General features: G+C 39.3%; 1 gene segment (V, D, J or C); it reads right to left on the minus strand.

The window, feature by feature from the left end:
* Positions 1-1,269: 1,269 nt before the first annotated feature.
* On the minus strand, positions 1,270-18,217 carry LOC101936968 (T cell receptor gamma constant 1-like). The segment is given in 5 exon segments: positions 1,270-1,968; positions 3,019-3,102; positions 4,300-4,605; positions 14,083-14,157; positions 18,136-18,217. Coding segments are annotated over 5 exon segments (690 nt in total).
* Between the last annotated feature and the right edge of the window lie 2,344 nt (positions 18,218-20,561).

The raw sequence follows: 20,561 nt of genomic DNA on the forward strand, positions 1-20,561 counted from the left end.
TTACTGCGGGGGGGGGGAGGGGAGGAAAGGAGGGGGGAAAGCGACTATGTTACTAGAACTCCCAAAAGTCCTGGATTTTGTGGGACTGTCCTTTGACCCCCACAATCCCCTGTTTCCCCAGGCCCCCCCGCAAGTGGCATCGTGACCTAGTGCATGGGGTCATGGCACCACTTAGGTTTGGCTCATCTGCCCCTCCATCTCCAGAGCCCACTTTAGCCACTGGAAAGGTTGGGACGTATGCACTAGAGCCCTGCGGGGAGGAGGGGAACAGTGTTCCTGCTGGGGGAGGGGAGTGTGGAAGGAGCAGTGTTACCAACCTCAGCGATTTTGGGGGCTACTTTTCACATGTGTTTGCCAAAAGTGAAAGTTTTGAGGCTGACAACACTGTTGCTGCTGCAGGCCACTTTAGCACCAGATGTAAGAACAAGGACCTGCTCTTTTCTGTGTAATCAGTGCCTCCCCAGCCCCTCCGCTAGCACCCAGGCGGTGAGGAGGAGGAGGAAGCAGCCTGACTGAGAATGCAGAGGGGTGAGGAATGTGTGTGTGTGTGTGTGGGGGGGGGAACACAGGGGGAGACAGGTGCAGGAGCCAGAGTGTGAGAAGCAGCAGAATGGGAGGGGGAATGGTTATCAGAAGTCGGCAGGGGGGGTGAGGGGAAGAAGTGGGGTATAGGAAACAGTATGGGGAGGAGGGGACAGGTGGGACAACAGAGAAGGAAATGGACTGGAGGTAACAGGTGGTGGATAGGACTAAAGGGAGCGGCAGAGGAGGCATATCAGTGTGTATAGGCATGGGAGGAGGATATAAGATGTGTGGGAGGATAGGCGCAGAAGGGGATGGGGCAGAAGATGGAGGATGGGGGAGGATAGGAGCTGAAGGGGAGGGGTGGATATGAGAGAGGGGGACAGAGACAGGGTTGGGGCTGAAGAGAGGATGCATGGTCTAGTGCTTAGTGCTAGCCTGGGACCTGGGAGACCCGCATTCAATTCTATCTTCTGCCACAGGCTTTCCATGTGGCTTTGGGGAAAGCACTCAGTCTCTACAGACTTCTGTAGTATGGGGATAATAGTACTTCCTTATCTCACAGCGGTGTTGTGTGGATAAATGCATTAGAGATTGTGAGGTGTTTAGATACTACTGTGGTAAAAACTATATAAATATGTTACATGGTTGGGTGAATGGGATTGAAGTAATGGGATTCTGACCACTAGAGAACCCTCCCTTGCAATTCCCTAGAATTGATTTCCCATAAATAAATACTCATCAGAATTCTGCAATGCTGAATTTTATTTAAAATCCATTAATCTTCCAATTAAAAAATTAGCCATATTTCAGAAGCCTGTTTTTGTTTTATAAAGCAAATAAATGTAATTAGTAGAAATGAAATGACAAATCATTTTAAATTACAGATGAGTACTCCACCCCTGCAAATATTTATGGGACGAGTTTTCCCATTGACGTCACTGAATGCAGTTGGCCTATCCACATCCAAAAATTTCTTTGTGTGTACAAGTGTATTTACAGGATAAGAGCCGAAGAGACTGATTCTGCACTACTTTATGATGCAAAATTTCTATTAAAATCAAGAAGTGTAGCCTCAGCCCTCGAAGTTCCACAGTTACAAAATTAAAATAATATAATAGGAAATATGGTCACATATAAAACTGTTCGCTCTCAAGCAGAAGAAGCCATCTGTGCTAATTAGAGAAATAGCCAACAAAATCAAATTAATATTTAGAACAAGGTGTTTCATATGAACAGGCTTATGGCAAAGCAAAGTAAATTTGAGACAGAAATGCTGACATTGGAAGGTGTACAGAGAAGTTTAAGGTTTCTTTCCCCGGTGCTTGATTGGACTTTTCATTCTGTACATGAAGAAGAGTACGATGACATAGTACATGGTGCTTTTCAGGAGAAGGACAATGTATATTAAATACGCCGTCCTGTGCATGAAACTGTCTGTAATATCTACACAAAATATAACAACAATAACAAGAAGTGGTTAATGTTGCATATACTATAGCTGCAAAGAAAAATAAATATAAAACCATGTATGATAGCGCAAGGTATACATGGTATTTGATTGCAGTAATTATACCACCTAATCAGACTATGCATGAATCAATATCTGATTCTGTCCTCTAAACAGGTCTCTTTCTGAAGTGGTCTGATTTTCAGAAGTACTGAAATTACACTGAAATCAGTTGGGTCTTCAAGCTCTCGGCACCTTTAAGCTACATTTGAAAATTCTGGCTTTGAATACTTTTTATAATTTAACATGTTAAATGTTAGATTAAGGAACGATTAAATGGCACGATTAAGTGGATTAAGATTAAGTGGCACGAGCAGATTAAAGAACAATGACCCATGTGGCATGTTAGCAAAGCACAACAAATACTACCAAAACATGTATTTCAGCAGGACTTCTACAGTATTTAACCTAAACCGCCCAAGGGAACTAGGTTTTTGATCCTTTTGGTAACCCACAGCAGATGTTAATTTACAGAGACAGGTGCCAACTTTCTTCTTTCCGCGTGGGTTCTCCACCCCACTCCACTCATTCCCCTGAGGTCCCACCCTCGCTCTGCCTCTTCTCCTCCCCACTCTTCCACCTTAGCTTTGGCCCTGCACCTGCCCCACCTCTTCCCACCATGCTCTGCCCCCTGCCCCAAGGGTGCCCTGCCCTCGCTCCTCCACTTCTGCCCCCTGTTCTGGACCCTCCCCCCAATCAATGCCTCCCACCTGCCGCCGAGCAGCTAATTGGCTGGGCTGACAAAACAGCTGACCGGCAGGTGGCTAGTGGGTATTCAGCACCCACTATTTTTTTTTCTATGGGTGCTCCAGCCCCAGAGCACCCACAGAGTCGGGGCCTGTGCTTACAGCAGTGTTCCACATCTACAGTAATTATGTTTGGACCTTTTAGAAAGAGAGAATATTTTCAGTTTTGTTTTAACAATATCAAATAGTGCTTAATTCTTAACTGTATTGAATAAAAAATGAGAATTGAGACACAATTACCTGTGGAAAGCGTGGTGCCATTCTCAGCATGCTTGATACAACCTCCCGTGGTTTGAGGCGCTACAGTGGTGTCTGAAATGGTGCCTGATAAAAGCATAACACGTAAAAAAGGGCTTTAATTGTCAAATGGGATTCTAGTTGAAAATTAAGGCAAACTTTTCTTGATAGATGTTCAAAGAGAAAGATGGTAAAAGTATTATAACTACAGTGACTCAAGTATGGAAAGTTAATATTTAAAAAAATGAACACCTAGATTCCATCCACAGAATAAATGCTCAGTAGCACATAATTGATGTGCAAAACCAAGTAGAGATAAAACTGGGAAAAATGCATATGCTCAGGCGGTGCAGAGCCCTGTGCCTGTAACAAGCTCACTTGAAATCTTTGGCATTTGCATGGGTGCCGGTGTCTGGACTAGCAGATCTGATTGCAGGGTCTGGATGTTGGCCCTTCTGTGTATGCAAGTTTTTGTTTACGTAGAGCCAGATGCATTTTATCCCACCAAATTACTCAGTTGAATTTGGCCTTTTGGAATATGTATGTATACTCCGCAGATGAAAACCTGGCCACCTGATTTTTTCTCTAGCCTGAGGGAGCCTGAGACTGTTGGCATTCAGGATAGTGGTAATGTTGTTTAATAGCTGTACAAGACACAGAAGAAAATAGTTCTGATGAGGACACAGTGTAAGGTCCATCTCTTAAGTATTTTTGATGTGCAAGAGAGGGATGGTCAATAAACCCCTTTTTTCCATTGCATTTGAAAGAGATAAATTTGTATCTGCTGTTATTAATTTATTGTATCTCAGACAAGAACCGAACAGAAATTACTTCTCTGAAGCTCTTTTCTCTTGCATTATCTTTTTGATTTTGGTTTTCGTAATTCTTCTGGTCTGTTTTAATAAGCTAGATGCTGTGTGTGTTATTACGTTTGTTGCAGTATATAGCACTTGTTCAAAACCAAACACTCTAGCCCAGGTCTCTGGCGGGTGTAAATCTACAGAGCTCTATTGACTTCAGTGGAGTTACATTGATTTACACTAGCTGAGGAGCTCAGCCAACATTTTCTTTCATTATAGAAAGATTTTCAATGGGGGGAGAGGAGCCAAAACTGAGCTTTTGATGGAGAAGCAAGCTTCAGTGATAGCCCACTTATGGAGAGATGGAAAGTAATATTGGCCTGGAGAGCGCAAACCCTTTTAGGAACAGTAATACATTTTATTGTAAAGAAACAGTGAACTCTCTAAATATATATAGAACTAGTTTTAATAATATAGTATATACCTGGAGATGGGGGGCGGACAAAATCCTCTTTGCTTTCATGTTGATAGTGGCAGTGATAATTCTTGTTGCTATTTTTATCTACGGTCAGCCAGCTGCTCATTGAGTATGATTGTTGATTGTCACCAGGGGGCCAAATTTCCTCGTGCACTGCATTTTTCTCTGCATTCTTCTTCTCATCTTCCCAAGTCACTTTAATGACATTTGGGTAAAAATCCTCAATGAGGCACATGTATGATACTTTCCCATCTTGTTCAGTAGAAAGAGGTAGGACCTGAATCTTGGTGGAATCAAGTTTTGCTTGTATATCTTTTGGAGAGAGAAATGAATTTGTTAGGAATTAAGTAAATTCAGAATTACATTATACGTATCGTGCTTTACTTTTGAAGCAATATGGACAGAATTCACAGATTTGAAAGTGGAAGAGAGAGGCAATTTAATTTCTTGCATCCAATTCCTCCAAATTGCACACAAGTACTCAATCTTAACTCTGAGTTCAGCATGAGAACGATATCTCATTGCCAAACATATTTTAACTATTTAAGTCTATAATATATTGTTACTGCCTATTAAAATTCTGAAGATGGGAGTAAATTGTCCACTTATGAGTTACAGCTTTAGGGAGTTGGAATTGCAGAAGTTTACGTGCTTGAATTGAAGGCAGGTTTTTGTGGAACAGAAGAATCTGTGAGAGTGCCCACTAACTTAGCTTCCAAACTCAAAATATATTAAACACTTTTTGAATGAATGCTGAGTACAGCTTTATGTTCTGGTTCAGTTCGAAACATTTGTGACTTTGAAAATCTCCCTTTTATTTACCCAAAATGTGTGTATAAAAGACACCGTGATAATGAGAGGAAGGGTACATCTACACTGCAATGAAAGACCCACGGCATGACCATGACTGGCCCAAGTCTCCAGATTCTGACTTGCAGGGCTGGGGTGGCGAAACTAAAAATTGCAGTGTAGATGTTTAGGCTTGAGCTGGAGCACAAGTTCTGAAACCCAGTGACGGAGGTGGTCTAAGAGCCCAGGCTCCAGTCAGAGCCTGAATGTCTACACTGCAGTTTTTATCACCAAAGCCCGAGACTAGGAGCCCAAGCTAATTGACCCAGGCTCTGAGACTTGGTGCTATGGGATTTTTATTACAGTGTAGATGTACTTGAAGGGAAGGGTATTAAAGATTCCACAAACCTTTTAATAAGGCCTCTCTTTAAAAATCTCTAGAATATTCTATCAGGATATTAATTTGCCCGTAACTAACTGTGCATACTATTTAAGAACCTAGGTTAGCACCTTTAAAAAGAGAATTGGAAAAGTAATCTTTAAGCCTTTTCCACACTAAGAAACTGAACCATTTTGATTTTTTTTTATCAATTATTCACCTTAAAATGATATAACAACATGCCAGATATGTTTATTGCAGACCCAGTCGATACAACTTTGGGGGAACTGTTGCTGAACGCCATTTTGGGAAATTACAGTAAATACATTAACATGTATTCCTCAGTGACAAATATCCCTTAAGAAATTATCAAGGATGATGCATCCTGAAATGCCTTTGTTCATGTATTTGGCAAATGTAATGCAGTGTTATGCATAATGCTCAACACTTCTGAAAATGAAGTCACTTAAATGCACCAATAAGTATTTAGGAGCTTAAGTTTAGTCAACCACTTCTGAAAATCTTGATTATGAAGCATTACTAATAATGGAGCCCTCAACAGAACTCAGCTATCAAATCTTTGCTGAGGAATAGAGGGAATTTTGCTGCTTGTGTCCAAAGCCTGGAGTGGATTAGCAAAGTGCCAATTAGTGAACTTCTGCCACAGTATTAATTTTGTCACTCGGAATAGAGCTGATCAAAAATAATTGCAAAATTTTCTTTTGTCACTTCATTAAATTTTTAAAAATTGCTGCCTGCCAGCAATTGGATAAAGCACAACCAAAAATATTTTTATCAAAATTCTGAACTAGAAAGGATAAAAATCTTATTTGATCCCTGAGTTTGTGTAAGTGCATGAAATAATAAATACTGAACTAGACCAAAGAAGACTTCCCTACTAAAATAATTATCCATTTGCTCATTTCATATGGCTGACAGTAAACAATACATTTTTTAAACGGTATATTGAATTTACTAGTTATCACAAGAAGTGAGCAGGTTCAAAACACATTTAGTACCGCTAATATCCGTCTCCTGTTTGTTACTGTGGGATACTACCAAGAGAATAAGGTTCCCAACCCAGCTAACTGCCAAAGAAGTATTCTCTACAGAATGAGGCAACATTCTCATGTTATAAATGTGCATCACAAAGAAGAAACGGAAGGTTGTTGATATTTCGGTAGTGTCGAAGGTCCCCAAATGGGCACCATGTATTCTGTGCATTCTCTATTTGTTCCAACACTTAATTTAAGGTGAAAAATTAGAAGCCATTTAACAAAATAGTTGGCCTATGCTCCACAAAATATTTTGATTGGAATTTTTAAAGGCAGTAAGAAGGGATTTAGGTGCCCAAATCCCTTTGAAATTCAGGCTCCTTTGATAATGTCAGCCATTGTCTTTAGTCAACTGAGACACAAATAGATTAATACATAATAAGACCCTGCTCCCACAAAGTCTTACTTTTATGCACTGTGAATAGTGTCACTGATATCAAAGCTTGTGAAGGTTCCTTTCTAAAATGATTTCAGCTTATTTTTGTGCTGTGTGGCTATTCTAGAGTTTTCTGAAACTACTTGGAACTGATCCAAACTATAACCCTGTAACTAGTGTTATGTCAAAAAGTATTTAAAATATCTTAAATTTAAAAGCAAATGAACATAGCTGAGATGTAAGACCACCTAACCAAGAAAAAATCCTTCATTAAAGAACTTTCTCTCATTTTGGAAATTGTCACCAATTAAGGGAATTGATTTTTCTCTTCTTTTCAGTTTAGATCCTCATGCTCCGGCACTAATTAGTTCAACATTTGGAGCTCAATCTTACATTCCATATGCACCAAAAACACCCAGGAATACAGGATTGGACTTGAATAATACGTTTACCAAATGATTTACTTACTCAAGTCTTGTATGTATTCAAAAAACCTTTACATAGATTTCTGCCCAGTGATGTTGTGCTTAGCAAAAACTAATGATTATTTCTGGCATTTCTCCTTAGATGTTTTTAGAAATTGGAGTCACATTTACATGTTGACATTTCTGCAAATACATGTAGTTTTTTGTATTTGCACATGGTTAGATGGGTGTCTATCCCATATAAAATCTGAATTTTGTACATATATAAGCAGCTTTTGTGTTTGCATAAGTGGATGTGAAGATGCATTAACAAAATCAGTTTTAAATTTCTGGCCTCACTTTAGGTCTGTTCTAAAATCCCTTGAGGTCAATGAGATTTTTCTCCTTTGGCTTCAATGGTCTTTGCATAAGACATTTTAAGAAGATCAGACCCTTAATTTCCAAGTCAATTATAGTTTCCAGTGTGGAGCTACTTGTTGTTTTGGTCCAACTAAACCTTTCAAAACACCTCGCTTGTCTAATTTATTTAAATGGAACTCTTAACAAGGAAGGCGTGTTGTAAAATAATATATGTGATATATTTTTATTAATTTATGTATCACTTCTCTTTTTTAAGATGGCAATTGACTCTGGGCCCTTTGGTCTCACTCCTTGCTCAAAAGAAATTCCTATTAGTTTCAATGGGAGGTTTTCTATAGTGAGGATTGCAGAGTTAAGTTGTAAGTGACTCAACTATTTTTGTGTGTGTTTGCAATCTGCATGCCACTTACAGGTAAACTCTCATATGCAAATAATGCTGATGTACTATTTGAGAACAAAGTCCGTTATACCATCAGACTATATTTTAAAAATAAGCTAATGTTTTGCTTGTGATTTTAATTTTGCATTATGTGCCTGGTCCAGCAAAGTGCCGAATGTCCCTGTGAATTTCTGAACGCTTCTCATTTCCCACTGAAACCAACGGAAGCACCTGGTGTTATTTACACCCGCAAGAGAAAAGGATTGTTACAACAACTGTTGCTAGCCAGTGAATGATGATTTAATTAACATTAGTGTTGTTAATAAATCATTACACTCGTAATAAAATTTTAGCCAGTGTACATTCTTGCATTGAGATAAATTATTGAGCTTATTTTGATAGATTTTGCGATTTTGCCATTATGAAACATTTAAAGTAGTTTTTCTAAAAACTTACTAGTTACGACAAGTTTTGTGCCAGTTCCAAAGATTTTCACAGCTCCCACAGTGTTGCAACTTACTACAAAATCTGCCCAAGACATGTCTATTCAGAGGAATCAGATCTGAACAAATATTTCTAAATAGGCACAACTGAGAGCCAGTTAGTTCAAGCAAAGAAATGGTGGAATTTTCAATGTATTTTTCAGGGTGAGCTTACATTGGTCTTTTCAAATACTGTATATTAATATTAATTTGGTAGCTTTTAAATTCTGTTTAACAGAAAATCATTCATCTCTGTGACAGAGAGGATCTGGTTGACATTTGAGACCTAATGTTGGACTTGTATTTTCTCTTGCCTAGTGGATTGATGGAAAAGGGTATTTCAGTTAAAATTCTGCTGGATGCTCAGTGTTTTTGTCCCTGTACTGTCAGAGTGGTCATGTTGGTGCATTTTAAAAATACCCATAAAAATAAAGAAATAATTGGAAAAAATACTCATTTTACAGTACACTGTGACCTTTCCCCTTTTCTCAAGATGTTTCATGACATCTTTCCACCCACCAAACACTGTTTTGAATGGTTTCCTAAATGGTTTCACATGTAAAGCTATCTAATACAATTTTGCTTTCCTGTGCAGTATAATTAAAAGGAATCATAAAAGGCCAGTAGGCTTGGGGATTGGTTATATTCCTATTGAAGTCTCAATGACAAAGGAGAGAGATACTTTGAGATGCATATTTTAGCTACCTAAATCTAACTGGCCCTATGGACCATTACAAAACAAGGGCCAAATCTTAGTTTGACTTTCTATAGCATGTGTTGCATAGTCTCGTTGATATAGACAGGCTACAAAATATGTGGGGCCAAATTCTCAACACAGCAGAGATAGAGTTGTACTGATGTAACGAGAAGAGAATTTGATTCAGATAGAGTATCTTCGTTCATATTGCTTGTGTTTGTTTTTGAGAACAATCACTCATTTAATTGTTGCAAAATTTGGAAAATTCCTTGTCTTATGACAACAGTATTTAAATATATCAGGGAAGAAACCCGCTCCACCATGCAGTGTGACTAAATTAGTCAAGAACTGACAGGGACTCTGATCCTGAGGTACTGAGGAGCCTCAACTCCCATCAGAGTCAATGGCGGATCAGAACCTTTCAGGACTGGGCTCACAATGCAGGTTACAGGCTCAACCCTATACTTATTAAAAATATGGGAATTTTTGATGCTGGATCAGGCCCTTTTATTCCTGCACCCCTCCACTCTTATGTGATGGTATTTATGTTTTAGTATGAATTTGAATTGATTTTGTGCAATAGAAAATTACAATACTTATCTAAAATGCTTGTGTCAGTAATGACATATACAATATTCACAAACATTGGCTCTCTTGGTTCCAGTGCACATCCTTTCTCCCAGACCTTTCACCTGCCCCTACACCCTTAACAAGAGAGAAAAAAAAGTAGGATGAAATCCGGGCTCCATTCCAGTCAATGTCAAAACTCCCATTGACATCAACAGGGCTGGGATTTCACCCGTAACGTCTTACATCTCATGACTAATACATACTTGTGATACAAGAGGCTAAATCCTGGTCACCGCACAATCTGCATGCCACTTATAGGTAAACTATCATACATAAATAATGCTGATGTACTATTTGAGGACAAAGTCCATTATGCTGTCAGAATTTATTTAAAAAATAAGTAAATGGTATGTTTGTAATTTTAATTTTGCATTATGTGCTTGGTCCAGCAAAGTGCTGAATGTGCCTGTGAAGTTCTGAACGCTTCTCATTTCCCATTGAAACCAACGGACATTGAGGGTGCTCAGTATTATTTACTGAGTGTATTATTTATACCCAAAAGAGCAAAGGATTGTTATGACATTTCTCTGTTGCTGACCAGTGACTTATGATTTCATTGACATTAGTGTTGTTAATAAATTATTACACTCATAATAAAATTTTAGCCAGTGCACATTCTTGCATTGAGATCAATTATTGAGCTTATTTTGATAGATTTTGCCATTATGAAACATTTAAAGTAGTTTGTCTAAAAACTTACTGGTTACGACAAGTTTTGTGCCAGTTCTGCCATGACATTTCTATTCAGAGGGATCAGATCCGAACAAATATTTCTAAATAGGCACAACGGAGAGCCAGTTAATTCAAGCAAAGAAATGGTGGAAATTTCAGTGTATTTTTCAGGGTGAGCTTACATTGGTCTTTTCAAATACTGTATATTAATATTAATTTGGTAGCTTTTAAATTCTGTTTAACAGAAAATCATTCATCTCAGTAACAGAGAGGATCTGGTTGACATTTGAGACCTAATGTTGGACTTGTATTTTCTCTTGCCTAGTGGATTGATGGAAAAGGGTATTTCAGTTAAAATTCTGCCATAAAAATAAAGACATAATTGGAAAAAAATACTTATTTTACAGTACACTGTGACCTATCCCCTTTTCTCAAGATGTTTCATCACATCTTTGCACCCACTAATTTCTTACATCTCCGGAATAGTACATACTTCTGATACAAGATGCTAAATTCTTGTCACCGCACTAACCTGAGTAAAGGGGGTTTCTCTAGGAGAGCTACATGATGGATGGGAAGAAGAAATCTTTCCCCCAACCTAGCTAGAGCATCATAGCCAGGAGCTTTAGTAAAGTCCATGCAGTTGCTCACCCACTGAGCAGGTGTTTTGGCCAGTTGATCTCACTAGTCACAGACCCAATGGCCATTCCATGCCCTCACCACTCCCCTACCCCCGATCCCCACTGTTCTTTGGTGCACAGGGGTACCCTAGAATTGCCCCCCCGCACTGGATGGAACTATGGATGTTCTCCTGGTCTGGGCTAATGACCGCTACACAATAGATCAACCCAGCTTTGACTCAGGATGAGTAAAAAAACCTCTATCAATAATTGTCAATATGATCACTCATCTGTTTTACTCTGAATTCTGTACATTAGCCTCACATTTAGACAGTAAAGACATTCATTCCGTTACTGTAGATTGCATATCACATTTCCATTGTCAGTTATCCTTTTTGAATAAATTGTGCTCTGCAGTCTCTAATTTTATATTATCACAAGTAACTTTTTCCTCTATGCTACTATAGAACTTACTTGAAACAATGAGCTTTGTGCCAGAGCCGAAGACTTTGATATAATTGTTCTCACTGTGTTCATGTGCTTTGCAAAAACTCATGGGCCAGGTCTTCAGCTGCTGGAAATTAAAAGTGCTTCATTGAGGATCTGGCCCATATAGCTTCCATATGGCCCAATTTTTTGATGTGCAATTGTGAACAGAAGTTGACAGAATCACTTTAATATGCTAGATATGTGACTAAAATGGCTTTCCCTTACAAAATGGCAAATGCTTAATTCTGTATTCCGCTGACACCCCAAATTCCAATAGATTGCATTGGATGTTTGGAGTGGTTTAGGAGCAGACATGCAAAATGAGTCAAAAACGTCAAATGCGTTCTACATACCAAAGGCTTAGAATTTTCTCATGCTTGGATCCCTCAGCATCACTTGAAATTTCTATTTTTCTCTTAGAGTGAATTTAGGGTTTGTGAATGGTGCCAAATTGACAGCACTGGAAACTACCTATATTGAAAATACTTCAGAATTCTACAACAGTGGTCCAGTGCTTAATAATGCTATTGTAAAATGTGATGAGTGATGTTGGACTATTGCTGGAGAATCTCTTTTATTTAATGCTGGCTTTCTCACCTGGTCTTAACAATGTATTTGAAATCTATTTGCAAAGATCACCTTTAAAGGATGAGACGGTAAATTATGCTTAATATCCCCTAAATTCTTGGTATTTCTGGTAAAAGTGCCAGCAATAGTGCCTATCATGATGAAAATTTTTAAGGCGGACACCTGTCCTCTGAAGATTCTTTGGTCACAAGTGCACATCACTTTCTGCCATAAATTTGTATTTGGTCTTTTAGGACCAATGGGGTTTGGATCAGATACTTATATATTTTTTTCTATAAAGAGTTTGTTATATTCAATTGGTAATGTCAACAATCAATACCTAGAACTGTTTCAAAAGGCAGCAAACCAATTTAAACCAACCCTAGACTACTTGAGAATCTTATCATCAAAATAAATATCAGTTATAGTGAGTCAAATTCACTCCTAGGCACAAACCGCCACATTTTCTTTTTATTTTACTTAGAATTGTGCCAGGGTCTGAATTTCTCCATGATCTTAGTGTTATTTTTCTCTTAGGAGGAACTTACTTAGCCAATATTTGATATTTCTCTTTGAGAAGATGTTTTGTTACTAAAATATTTTATTGTGTCCTACAGGTTTAATACACTAATAAATCAAGTGAGCAATCTTAGGTTTTCATGCTGTGTTAAATAATCTACACATATCACAGACATAGTTCTCTATTCCTTACACAGTCAAAATAGCTGGTAAAGCTATGGGAGTTTTGCCTGTCAAAGAGTGCAGGATCTTATACAGGTAAGAGGATTTAGGAAAACTGTCCATTGTAAACTGTAATGCTAACTAAATTGTATCTACATTCTTAATACCATAGAATATTCACTAAAAGCAACATGCTGATCCTGACCTGATATTTTTAGAATTAATATGATTGTGTATTTATTTTAATTGGCAGCATTACAACAATTTACCTTTAGAAGAGAGCTATAGGGGTACTAAGGTAAACTTGATTGTGAATTGAGCTTAAAAATAGACTGACTGTTCTAGCTGATTTATATAAATGTGCAGAGCGTGATTCTGTGAGAGTAACAACCTGATTTTCCTTTGTCCTGTGTTTGTGCAGTCAGTTATACCAATGCAACTGGGTTTAACATGCTACTTAATCAGAATGATAGCATTTCCCATTGACATTTCATTAGCGTAAGTGACTTCCGAGAGAAAGGCAAAGAAGACTCAGACCCCAAGTGTATATTGTTAAACACTATTAAGAATAATTGCAAGTGTCAGTTTGCCTGAAATGCCAAGGTACTTAACACAAGATGACAATCTCTAGGCCAAATTCTTTCACTTGAACTGGTGTAACTACAAGAATTCAGCTATGAAGATACTGACTACTACAGAGATTGCTTCTTTTGTTTTAATTGAGAAGTATGATGTTGTTACTTCTTTCAGAGTTGTTTAATTTTATGCATGTTTATGAATTTTAGTTAAAGAATTTGAATAAAATCAAAGCTAAGATAAATTTTTGCAACTGGACCAAGGACCAGCATGCTTCTGGCAGCACATCCTCTGAAAAATGACACTTAACAGCTGAAATATTAGAACTATTCATTACCTTGAAAAAATCTACTTTAAATCTATCGGTAAATATTGCAGGTTTGCTCTGGGATTGAAAAGTTGAAGTATTTGGGATCAGATCCTACGAGGTCTAATAACCCCGACCTGCACTGAAGTCTACAGGAATTGATGGTGTTCAGCACCTCACATTAAGTGCTCAGTAATTCACAAGATCGAGCTTACAATTGTTAACCTAACCTGTGATAAAAAGATTTGCAACTATCACAATAAGTGTCTTTATATTTTCATTACTGTAATTACCACATAACTTACCTGTTACAATGAGCTTGGTACCAGAGCCAAATACTTTGAAGCTATAGCCCCTAGAAGTATCACAGTGAGCAAATCCTTTACAAAATACTGTACAGATTTAGTATCTTTATATTGACGAACTAGTAGCTGTTGCTTTAAAAAAAATCTGATTTGCTATTTAAATTGTTTTCTGGCCTTCCAATAAAATAGTAAATAAGGAGAGTGCATGTAAAATAATGTGAAAACTGTGGAGGTGATTTTCAAAGGGGTAAAAGACACTTAGACATCTAAAAAAAGAACAGGAGTACTTGTGGCACCTTAGAGACTCACAAGTACTCCTGTTCTTTTTGTGGATACAGACTAACACGGCTGCTACTCTGAAATTAGACATCTATCATTCCTGGGCACCTGCATGCCACTGAAAATCTGCCCCTAAAATAAATCTGATAAAACATGTTTAAGATGGGGCATGTCAAATAATTTGTGGAAAGGAGAAATTACTTTTTAAATTAGGGTCCACATGCTCTGGTTATAAAATTAAGCCTGCATAGTGCCATCATTCCACAATGGTGCTCCTAATGATAACGATAGATTGAGGGTAGAATATAGCTCTTAAATTGGGTATATTCATGAGAATTATTTTGGCTAACTTCTACCATTTGGTGTAATCAGAAATATTCCCCAATAGAAAACATTTGCTTTACAGAAATATTTTGTTTGTCTCACGGACTAGGCACCCAACAAGGACGATTTAGCAGTATCTGGAAGGAAGAATAAGCTTAATTAAAGACCCAGAGTTCTCTCAATTCCATTAAATCCAAACATGGCTAAACAATTTTAACAATTGGAAATCATCTTTAAAAATAAAATTGAGAATCATATTATTGGATCAATTATCATATTTTATTAAAAGGATTACTCTAGCACATATACCTTGTGTTTATGTAAAAAAGAAGCACACCTTTTTATTCCCTATTACTATATGGAATCAACAAGATTTACTGCATTTTGGCCTTCTTTTGGCCTTTAATTAAGCATATACTTAAATACATTGATGAATATGAATGGAAACATGCTTAAGTGCCTTCCTGAACTGGAGCTTTTTTTGGGAAAGAAAACACAATTGCATTAAGATATTACTATTATAAATGTACTTTTTAATGCTACCTAATGGCCAGATCCTCCAAGCAGTGATCATCCTTACTTCCTATTTAAATGTATGAGCATTAAAGAAGCTCAACAACTCTGGGGTGCTAAATATGCGGTATTGTATAAAAATCATAAGTTCTACATTTCACATTTACTGCTAACAATAAGTGGTTCCACTTCTGAATATTTTTGCACAATCATCTCACAGTGTGACAATACTAAACAAGCTCTCCAAACAATTTACATCATTCTCATTGATTACACAAGTGTAACTGGTTCATTCTGAATTAGAGAGACTACTATGGGTGAAATCCTGACCCTAGTGAAGTCAATTGGAGTTTTACCTTTAACTTCAGTGGAATCAGGATTTCACCCAGTATATTTATGAATAACTTGATTTTGTCCTGGATAACAAGCATAGTAAATACAGAAAGTAAATATATGCTTCGAAAACATCTTGAGAAACTTACTTGAAACCACCAGTTTGGTGCCCGAGCCAAAGTACTTTATTCCATACTCACATCATTGAAATCCTCTACAAAAACTAATGAATTATCAAGTTATGAATTTCATCAGACTAAAATTCTGAAGTTCATATTTTTCATGCAAAGGTCACAATCTAAACTAGGCTTGCTGTCAGCCACTTAATTGTGTGAGTATTCAACTGAGTTTATGCACTTTGTGAATTCCTGTGCCTTTTTGCTACCAAAAATGTGTTTTGCTCCTTGACATACATCACTGCATGGCAAATTGAGTAGGGTGAATTCCTGGTCACCACCCAATTCCATTAATTTCATTGGATGAGCAGGATTTAGTCCTGTGATCTCCAATGTGCTTAGATAGGAAGGATGATCTTGTGGTTAAAAAACCAGAGTGGTACTCAGGAGATTTGCCTTTTTTTCTGGCTCTCCCTCTCTGCCCTTGGGCAAATCACAGTCTCTGTGCTTCACTTCACATTTTAACATACTCTTAAAATATAGTTTAGAAAATGACATTTGCTAGACAATGTATTATAAATACTGTTATGTACTCAACGTTACCTAGCAGTTATATTATTGATTGTCCTGTTTCTGTAGCTTTAATCCAATAAAGGATTTTATACAGTACACAAAAGGGAAAAGATGCACTTACTGAGAACCTGAAGACTGTTACACCTCAGGCAATTTTCCTTCGTTAATCATCATACACTGATATAGTCCTAACCATAACAAACTTTTTAATAATCTCATACCTGCTAAATTGAAACCTGTGCTGTGAATATTACACTTGCTGGCATTTGGACTCTTTCAATGGAGTTGCACGAGAGATGAACTTGGGCCAATATTTTAAATGTAAAGCTCTCCATTTCCCTCCTTCCTGATTCTTAACAGTTATTCAGTAAATATTCCAGACTTTTACTCTTGTATTCACTTTACTCATTTGGATCATATATTGCCCTCCGTGGACCCCTTGGTGTCCTTGGGAGTTCCATACACAGGTCAAGAGCAATACACGGATTATGTGCAAATTCCTTTTTTAATATTCATTTATTCGGTACAGTTTTTTTGTCCCTTGATTCTATTTACCAAAAGAAAAACAATCAAGAATAAAAATACTTACCAGAAACAACTAATTTGGTTCCTGTGCCAAAGTACTTGATCCAGCTTGAAGTATCACATTGACTTTTCATTTTACAATAAGCTGTGGTACTTTACTTATGCTGCTGTGTCCTTGCTCAAATAACCAGGCACTCTAACCAGTAGCTGGGAAAATACTTCTAATTAAGTATTTCCGGTTTCTTGACTGTTTGGAGAATTTAATGAATTCACATTTTTGTCCCCCCATAAAGCTGATACACAAATTCTCATCCCAGTGACTCCATTTGCATGTCCTTGCAGCTTTTCTGTTAACGAGTCCTCACTCCTTAAAATGGAAACTAGATGATGGCTTCTATTGATTTTAATGTTGTAAATAGACTGTTGGATCAGACGGTTCTCAAACATTTTCATATTAAAAGAGAGATTATCTCATGGACTACAACCCCTCTCACATTCCCAATAGTATTGACTACCTCCTCCTCCTCCCATCCGCAATCACATCACATCTCTGTAGCAATTGCTTACATTGAAAAATGATACCTGGAAAGTATTTCATTCTTAGCTATATTACTGAAATTGAATAGATGGTAATGAGGAGGAACCAGCATTATGTGATCAGCCAGCTCTCCAGAGACTAGCACAAAGAGCTCCATAGACTGCAGCTGGGACCCTGTACCCAGATACTTATTCTGCTGTATGTTGGGATTGTTGTAGTTTGTGTGTTACCAATTTACTGGTATCTTTTCACATGGCTGCTGGGGAGGAGAAAAATATTTTCCTCTACATACACAGACGTTTTAAAACAAACAGAGATAACATCTGAGAAAGCCCACCTCATTACAGACAAAAGGTGTGGATGAGAATCTAGCAATTGTAAGGGAACTAACCAGAGTATTTGATCACTCTCAGAGACACAGACACCGCAAATCCCACCTCACTCACCTGCAGAATAATTCTGGGAAATAACTGTCAGGGGGTAAGAAACATTGAAAAGGAACATACAGAGAGAGATTCCTCCCAGATGTACAGGTGGTTGTGTCAAAGTGCTTATCTACCCAAGAGTTTATTAGGAATATCTCCCAGCATTGCAATAGTGCTGGTGAATCTTCACTGATGAGGCCTGGTAGAACTGGTGTAGTGAGGCCAATAGCATTCAATGGCATGTTACCACCAAGTCTTCTAGACCTGCTCTAGTGACACCATCATAAAAACGCCAGCACTAGTACTGCTGCACTTGGTGTCCTTGGTGGGGCTGTACAGCAGGAGGTTGTGACGATCCACTCTTGTGTGCTCTGGACAAGTGAACTGCTAGGTCACTCCAATCCTTGATTCTGGGAGCCAGCCTTACCTTGCTCTGCTGTGAGAACCCCTACTCCTGGAGTGTTCACACGCACCCTTTGGCATATAAACTGCTCATTGGATTGTGCCATAGTCTAATCATGATGCATAATAACTTGCACTGGTGTTGCACTTTCCATCCAAGAATTTCAATGTACTTTAATGCATTAAGTTTCAATGTCTATGTGAGGTAGGTATTATTCACAGCAGGAGAAACTGAAACGCAGAGAGTATAAGTGACTTTGTCATGCAAGAAAGGGTGCGGAGGTGCAGGGGGGAGATACTCAGAAGAGAGCTGGGGCGGGGTGACAGTCCCGGTGCTGGTTGCCCCCCACTTCTACATAAGTTCCAGCACCCCTGTGGTGGACCCCAAAATGGATCCCATGGGCCCATGCATTAATCCACTACTGAGTAGAGCAGAAGAATTACATCTCATGTTTGGTTACCACACTCCTGCTAATACACCCAAGAATGACGTTCAGTTTTCTTGCAACAGTGTTACACTGTTGACTCGTATTTAACTTGAGATTCATTATGACCCCCAGATCCCTTTCCACAGTACTCCTTCCCAGGCAGTTATTTCCCTTTTTGTGTGTGTGCAATTGATTGTTCCTTCCTAAGTGGAGTACTTTGCATTTGTCTTTATTGAATTTCATCCTATTTACTTCAGATCATTTCTCCAATTTGTCCAGATCATTTTGAATTTTAATCCTATCCTCCAAAACACTTGCAACACCAGGAAGGGCAGCTGTTTAACCCAATCCTTTTGTAGTAGCCTAGATAACCCTGGCTCATATCAACTGGGATCACCCTAATGCATCACCACTCAGACACTTCAGTGATGAGCGATAAATAGCAATATAAAATAGGACATGGAAGTCTATAGACCACCAATGGTTTCTGTGATAGATTGTAAGGAGTGGTCAAAATCGCCTCATTTCTAGGTCCCCAGAGCAGTGAATAAAAGAGAAATAGAAGGATCATCCTATCCTCTCCTCCTGTTAAGAAATTAATGGAGATATCCCATCTCCTAGAACTGGAAGGGACCTTGAAAGGTCATCGAGTCCAGCCCCCTGCCTTCACTAGCAGGACCAAGTGCTGATTTTGCCCCAGATCCCCAAGTGGCCCCCTCAAGGATTGAACTCATAACCCTGGGTTTAGCAGGCCAATGCTCAAACCACTGAGCTATCCCTTCTGACTTTCAAGTTTGGCAGCTCCAGTCCATGAAGATTCCATCTGCAATAAGCACGCTATAGCGCCCTCCCGGTTCAGATGTGTGCCCATGTGGCATCCCCACAAAGCTACTGAGCATGCTGCGACCTGGTGCTTCAGGGGCTGAGAAGGACTTTCCTTGTAATTGCTGCTCAGTGTTGCCAACCTCGGCAATTTTTCGCTGACTTGCCTCCTTTTGAAAGGCCTTCGGAGCAAATCTCCCCACCACAACCCAATAACCCTTTAGTTGGCGACAGGTGACCCTTTGGGTGCTCTCTGGGTGATTCAGATGGGCCCTGTCTCTGCTGCCACGGGTGGCCTTTGTGAATGAGCAGCCACCACCACGTGTGCACAGCTGGGTGGGGAGGCAGCCAATGGTGAAGTGGGGGCGAGGTATAGACCCAGCATTGTCCCATGTGCAAGTGAGCCATGGCTGCTGCCATGACACCTCCATGGAGCGCACGGGGCAACAGTTCCCAGTGCCTGTTTCATCCAGCGGGTGGGGGCACCTTTTCCTTCCTCCCACCTGGAGGTACTTCCTGTGCTGCTTTGTGCCCCTCTCCCCATACAGCACAGCACCAGTGAGAGGGGGGAGAGGCTAAGTAGCCGCAGCCCCCAGCTCCAAAGTTGCCTCCGCTCTGTGGTATGGGGGGAATGGCTGCAGGTAGAGCCCAGGGAGGGACCAGGCCTGGTGTTTGCAGCTGGCTCACAGAAAGCAGCCGGGCCTGAGCCGGCACAGGTGCAGTGAGTTGAGACCTCATTGTGAGGTCCATTTTGCACAGGCAATGGTGTGTGGCGTGGATTCTCAGGGGGCAGAGCCAGGGAACAGAGAGGTGGCCTGACCATAGCCACCACCATGATTCTAGATATGATTTTATCCTGGTAAAATTATGCATAATTCACAACACAGTCATGGTAAAAACAGATCAAGTCACTCCATGGTCATGGCCACCTTTGGACCCACTGGCTCAAAGCAAAGTCACAAACTGTTAATGTGAGTCAGCTGATCAAAGTGATCTAACTCTCTGATACCGCGTGGCAGCAGTGGCCATGTAATGGGCAAAGTTCCCGGCCCGTGACGATGGTGACAAGCGTGACATAGCTGTATCCTTAGCCATCACGCTTGTTTGCTTTCAATACCTGTGAGGAAGAGGAGGAGGTGGGAGGTGGAGGTACCAGGAAACAAAGAGCCAGGCAGGCAGTGGAGAGAAGAGTGTGAGAAGG

This window comes from Chrysemys picta, chromosome 2 (genome assembly GCF_011386835.1).
Source record: "Chrysemys picta bellii isolate R12L10 chromosome 2, ASM1138683v2, whole genome shotgun sequence".
Lineage (NCBI taxonomy): Eukaryota > Metazoa > Chordata > Testudines > Emydidae > Chrysemys > Chrysemys picta.